This window comes from Stenella coeruleoalba (genome assembly GCF_951394435.1).
Source record: "Stenella coeruleoalba genome assembly, chromosome: 20".
NCBI lineage: Eukaryota > Metazoa > Chordata > Mammalia > Artiodactyla > Delphinidae > Stenella > Stenella coeruleoalba.
In genome coordinates, this window is record NC_137166.1 from 56,676,772 (window position 1) to 56,682,248 (window position 5,477).

The 5,477-nt window shown below is 46.4% G+C and overlaps 1 protein-coding gene and 1 pseudogene across 2 annotated transcripts; one reads left to right on the forward strand and one right to left on the reverse strand.

Annotated features, from left to right (window-relative positions):
* Positions 1 to 1,611: 1,611 nt before the first annotated feature.
* LOC307178498 (olfactory receptor 6Z7-like) lies at positions 1,612 to 2,639 on the reverse strand (the record flags this gene model as incomplete). Its single annotated transcript, XM_079906690.1, is given in 5 exon segments — positions 1,612 to 1,782; positions 1,785 to 1,852; positions 1,855 to 2,470; positions 2,474 to 2,548; positions 2,550 to 2,639. Coding segments are annotated over 5 exon segments (1,020 nt in total).
* A 711-nt stretch (positions 2,640 to 3,350) lies between these two features.
* Positions 3,351 to 4,376, forward strand: LOC307178403 (olfactory receptor 9S13-like; annotated as a pseudogene). The gene has a single exon. The product of its transcript is annotated as an olfactory receptor 9S13-like (transcript).
* The last annotated feature ends 1,101 nt before the right edge of the window (positions 4,377 to 5,477 follow it).

Below are 5,477 nucleotides of genomic sequence, written 5' to 3' on the forward strand. Positions count from 1 at the left end.
TTGAACTTTGCTTGCCACCATGCCAAACAGAAAAGAGAGATCTGGAGGGTCTCACACCAGGAATTAAATGATTTGGTCTAGAAGTGACATATTACTCATTGGCCAGTACCACTCACATGATCCCACCCATGCATAAAGAGCCTGGAAGGTAGAGAGCTGGAAACATCAGTGAAGATGAAGATAAAATGGTAATAGCTGTGTCAAAGTGATTGTGAATTTAAAATTTGATAAATATTGGCCAATTGTTTTCCAAAAACACTGCCTCAATCTGCATTCCCACAGTAGTCTTAGAGGGTACATTGCCCCACATCCAACCAACACTGGGTTCTCTCAAAGGATTTTTTTGGGTTTAATTTGCTCTGGGCAAATTAAAAGATGCTCCACTACCAGGGGGGAGCATCTTATTACTTTGAGTTTCATTTCTTTAGTTGTGGTGGAGATTGAATATTATTCCACAGTTTATTGGCCATTTCTATTGCCTTTTTTTGGATGAACTATTGGGTTATTTGTCTTTGTGCAAATAGTTTGGAATGGGTATCATTGTAGGTCAACTTTTGCCCATATCTTTTACTTTCTTCTCCAGGATAAATTCCCAAAGTTGAATGGATGAATGCAAGGCCATTCAGATTCTCGAGGCTTTTTGTATTTATTAGCAAACTGCCCTTCTAAAACGTACCAACATATACTCTCACAAAACACACTAGAACATGTTCATTTCCCTTGAGGCACTGTCAACACGATTTTATTTTTTTTCTTTTTGGCCGCACCACTCTGCATGTGGGATCTTAGTTCCCCGACCAGGGATGGAACTTGTGCCCCCTTCAGCGGAAGCACGGAGTCTTAACCACTGAACCGCCAGGGAAGTCCCCCAACACAAATTTTTATTACTTAAAATAAAAATGAAAAATATGCTAGTATGGTAGTAAGTCATTCTATAGAAGGTCTTTCTTTGAATTTCTGTTTTCTCTTATAAAATGCATATTTATTCAATTATAAAGGTAATACAAGTTTATTGCAAAAAATTCAAATGTATAAAATAGAAAATATGAGTCCCCTGTGGTCTCATGCCTAAAAACATAGCTAATAACTCTTTGATATATATTTTTTCAGATTCTTTTCTAGGTTATTAGTTATTAACATAAATAACTACTGCAATTAGTCTATTATTATTGTTTTACAAATCTTTGACATACTCTTATACTGCTTCTTTCATTTTTAACTAAACAACTTACTGTCTCCCCATGGCAGTACCTGCAAGTCTGGTTTAATCTCTTTAATGAATGCCTGTTATTTCACACTATGTATATAATGTAACATATTTAAATGATTTCACGTTGGTGGACATTGGAGTTGTTTGTAAAAATTTCCAATAAAATAATGTTTATTCCAAATTTCACAGTGTTGTGATAAAAATTCTTGTGCTTCAATTTTGTATTATACTTTTTTTTACAGTGGGCAAGGAGTAAATTTCCATTTCTTGGATTACTAGAGGGCGTGCACATCTTTTTTGTAGGTTATCAGCCACTTACATGTTTCCTTTAATAGGCTTGATGTTCATGACCATTTTCCTTTTGGTTTTTCTCTTGGTGAGGGTCTTCATATTTTTCTCCTTTATTTAAAGAAGTCTTTATACGTTATGTTGCAAATATTTTCCTCCGGATTTCTATTTGCCTTTGAAAGTTGTGCACGTGTTTTGGCCACGAAAGTGTTAAAATCAGGAGCAGGAAATGTCCGCAGCGCTGCGTGGACCTCCTTGTTCCGCAGGCAGTAGACTAGATCAGGCAGCACATGGGCATGGCCACCGTGTAGATGACAGACAGCAACTTGTTGAGGTCAGTGCAGTGGGTTCGACACGGCTGGGGCGGGAATACGTAAAGAGAACCACTGAGCAGAAGATGTCCACCACAGTCAGGTTGGGGGCGCAGGTGGAGGGGTTGCTGCTGGCAGCAGCCGAAGACATTTGGAGCACAGCCCTCCTGATGGCCACATATGAGGGCAGAGCAACTAGCAGAATCCTGCAGATGACGATGGCAGAGATGAAGTCGACCAGCTCCGTCAGGGTCACGTGGGTGCAGGACAGGTTGAGCAGAGGGGAGACATCACAGAAAAATTGGTTGAGGACATTGGGGCCACAGGAGGACAGGCTGGCGATGCATGATAGCTTGACCACCGAGACCAACAACCCACAAAGCCATGAGGACAAAGCTAAACCCAGGCATATCTGGGGCCTCATGAGCAGCAGGTAGGGTAGTGGGTGGCAGATGGCCACATAGTGGTCATAGGCCATGGAGGCCAGGAGGGTGCACTTGGTGCCAATGAGAGATATGAATAAAAAAAGCTGAATTATGCAGGCTGTGAAGGGCACATGGCATGCACCGGACCTCAGCCCCATGAGCAAGCTGGGCATGGTCACTGACATGTAGCACATCTCCAGGCAGCTCAGGTTGCCCAGGAAGAAGTACATGGGCTTTCAGAGCTCACCATGACTGCAGACAAGGAAAATGATGCGCGTTTTCTCCAGGAGGGTGAGCAGGTAGAGAGTCAGGAAGCACAATCCTTATGCCTTGCCTGGCAGATAAACCCAGTAGGATAAACTTTTGCACTCTGGACATACTGCCCAAGTCCAGAGACCTCTCCATCTATGTAAGAAAGAAACAGCTTTGTAGAGACCATGATCCATGCAGAAATAAATTGATCAAAGGGGGAGAGCATATACAGTTAGGGCCCCTAGAGCCAATGCTACTTTGCTGTAGGTTGACTCTTGCTCTGAGCGCCAGCAAGGAGCAATTGGGAAATTGCAAAACCGGAAACGGAAAATTTAACACTATTTACTACATCTCTGATCATTGACAAGATACTCAACCTTTGTGAGCCTCCATTATCTTATCTGTAAAATGGAGGTGAAATCTATCCCCAGGAGGTCCTTAGTCCTTATGGATATTAAACATAGCAACAGATGAGAAAGTGCTTTATAAAGAGAGTCATGATTATTCCTTTACTTTTTTTTAAAAAAATAAATTTATTTATTTTTGGCTGTGTTGGATCTTCGTTGTGGTTCATGGGCTTCTCTTTGCGGTGGTTTCTCTTTGCGGTGGCTTCTCTTGTTGTGGAGCACCAGCTGTAGGCGCGTGGGCTTCAGTAGTTGTGGCTCACAGGCTCTAGAGCACAGGCTCAGTAGTTGTGGCACACGGGCTTCATTGCTCTGTAGCATGTGGGATCTTCCCAGACCAGGGCTCAAACCAGTCCCCTGCATTGGCAGGCTGATTCTTAACCACTGCGCCACCAGGGAAGCCCCATGCACTGCTTTTTGAGCATCCCCTGCCATTCGCGAGCTTTTCCGAAGACACAACATGACCAACCTCAAGGCAGTGCCCGTTTCCTTCCTCCGGGTTTCTCAGCGGTCCCTGAGATACAGCTGCTCAGCGCTGCTGCCTTCCTTCTGGTTTACCCGGCCGCGTTTCTGGGGAACATCTCCATCGTCGCCGCCGTGACGCTGGACGCCCGCCTGCACACGCCCATGTACTCCTTCCTCAAACACCTCTCCTTAGTGGATATCTGCTCCATGTCCACCACCCTGCCCCGGGCCCTGGTGGCCACCCTGCTGGGCTCGGGGCAGATTTCCCTCCATGCGTACATGTTCCAACTCTGCCTTTGTCTGCCTGGAGTCCGCAGAGTGTTTTCTCATCACCTCCATGGCTTGACCATTGTCTGGCCACCTACAGGCCCCTGGTGTACGGGGCAGCCATGAGGCCCTGGACCTGTGTCTCCGTGGCGGCGGCCTGGGGCAGTGGGCTCCTCTTCTCTGCCCTCCCCTAACCAACACCTTCTCCCTGCTCTTCTGCGGCCCCAACGTGATTGACCACTTCTGTGACATCCCGCCACTCATGCGCCTAGCCTGTGCCAACACAGGTGTCCATGACACTGCGGGATTTGCAGCCAGCGGTTGCGTCATCATCAGCTGCTTTAGCCTCACTGTCCTGTCCTGTGTGTGCATCTTGGCCACGGTGGTTCAGATCCGCTCAGCAGCCAGCCCCTGGAAGGCCTTCTCCAGGTGTTCCTCCCACCTGGCCACCGTCCTCCTGTTTTACGGCACTGGCAGCTCTGCCTACATGCAGCCCACCGCACGATATTCCCCTCAGCAAGGGCGCCTAGCTGCCGTCTTCTACTGCATCCTCATGCCCACCCTAAATCTGCTTATCTACAGCCTGAAGAACAAGGACATGAAGGGATCCCTGCGGAAGCTGTATCTTCAGGTGCCACCTTAAGACATGGAGTGACCCAGAAATCCAGCCTCACAGGATTTTCCTTGTGGTCTTAGTGGAGGTGTTAATGTCTCCAGAGACCACCAGGAACACACTGGGTGGCCCAAAAAGTTGACAACAACGTTGATGCTGATTCACGCAGGAAGCCCCAGTAGGCAGCTGGATAAAATGGAGACGTGCCCAAGGTGCATTTAATTTAGGCAAATGGTACTGTACATACACAGGGGAAGGTAGAAAGAGGGAGAGAAAAATTTAAAAAACAGTTGACTTTTGGTATTCACGGGCTCCACATCTGCGGATTCAACCAACCGTGGATCGTGTACTCTGTTTACAAGCCCTGGTTAGTCGAACCCGTGAATGCAGAACCTGTGGGTATGGAGGGCAGACTATGGGACTTGAGCATCCCTTCTGGTATCCTGGTGGGTCCTGGAACCAATCCCCTGTGGGTACTGAACGACAACTGTGGTAAGGGGTCACTTCATCCCAAAGCCCACCAATGACCCTGTATCCTGGAGTGTGAGTCCACTAGGGGACTTTCTGCTCAGCTCATCCATTTCCATGGACCTCCCACAAGTGATCACACCTTGACCTGCTCAAAATGATTCTAATGCTTAGTGGTACACACTTTCCATCTAATATTTGTCTGAAATGCAAGTCAGTGAGTTCATCAGAAGAAGCAACTATTCTGGAAGAAAAACAGTCCATATCGTACTTGCAGAGACATGGTCTTCATGTGGCTCCTTCCTAAGAGAACATCAGGGATACATTTTTCTTTCTCTAATGTTTACCTGATAGCACTGTATTGGTTGGGTTTTGGGTTCAGCTGCTTTAACAGACCAAACAACAGTGGCTTAAATAATACAGAAGGTTTTTTTTTTTCTCTTTCCTGTAAACATGGGTGTCTCTACACCACAAAGTCATCCTGAGACCAGGTTCCTCCCATCTCATTGCTGTACCATCCCATACAGTCTCCTTATCCACGTGGTAGGAGAAGGCTTACTAGCAACTCATTCAGTCCAACTGCAGGAAGGAAGACAGAGGAAGTAGAGGGCAAGGAGAGTGCTTTTCAGATGTGACCTGGAAGTTGTACCCATCACTTCTGCTGACATCCCATTGGCCAGTGCTTAGTCACATGGCCACTCTGACCTGCAAGGGATGCTGGGAAATGTCTCCAGCTGGGGTGCCATGTGCTCAGATAAAGCTCCAGAAAAAAAT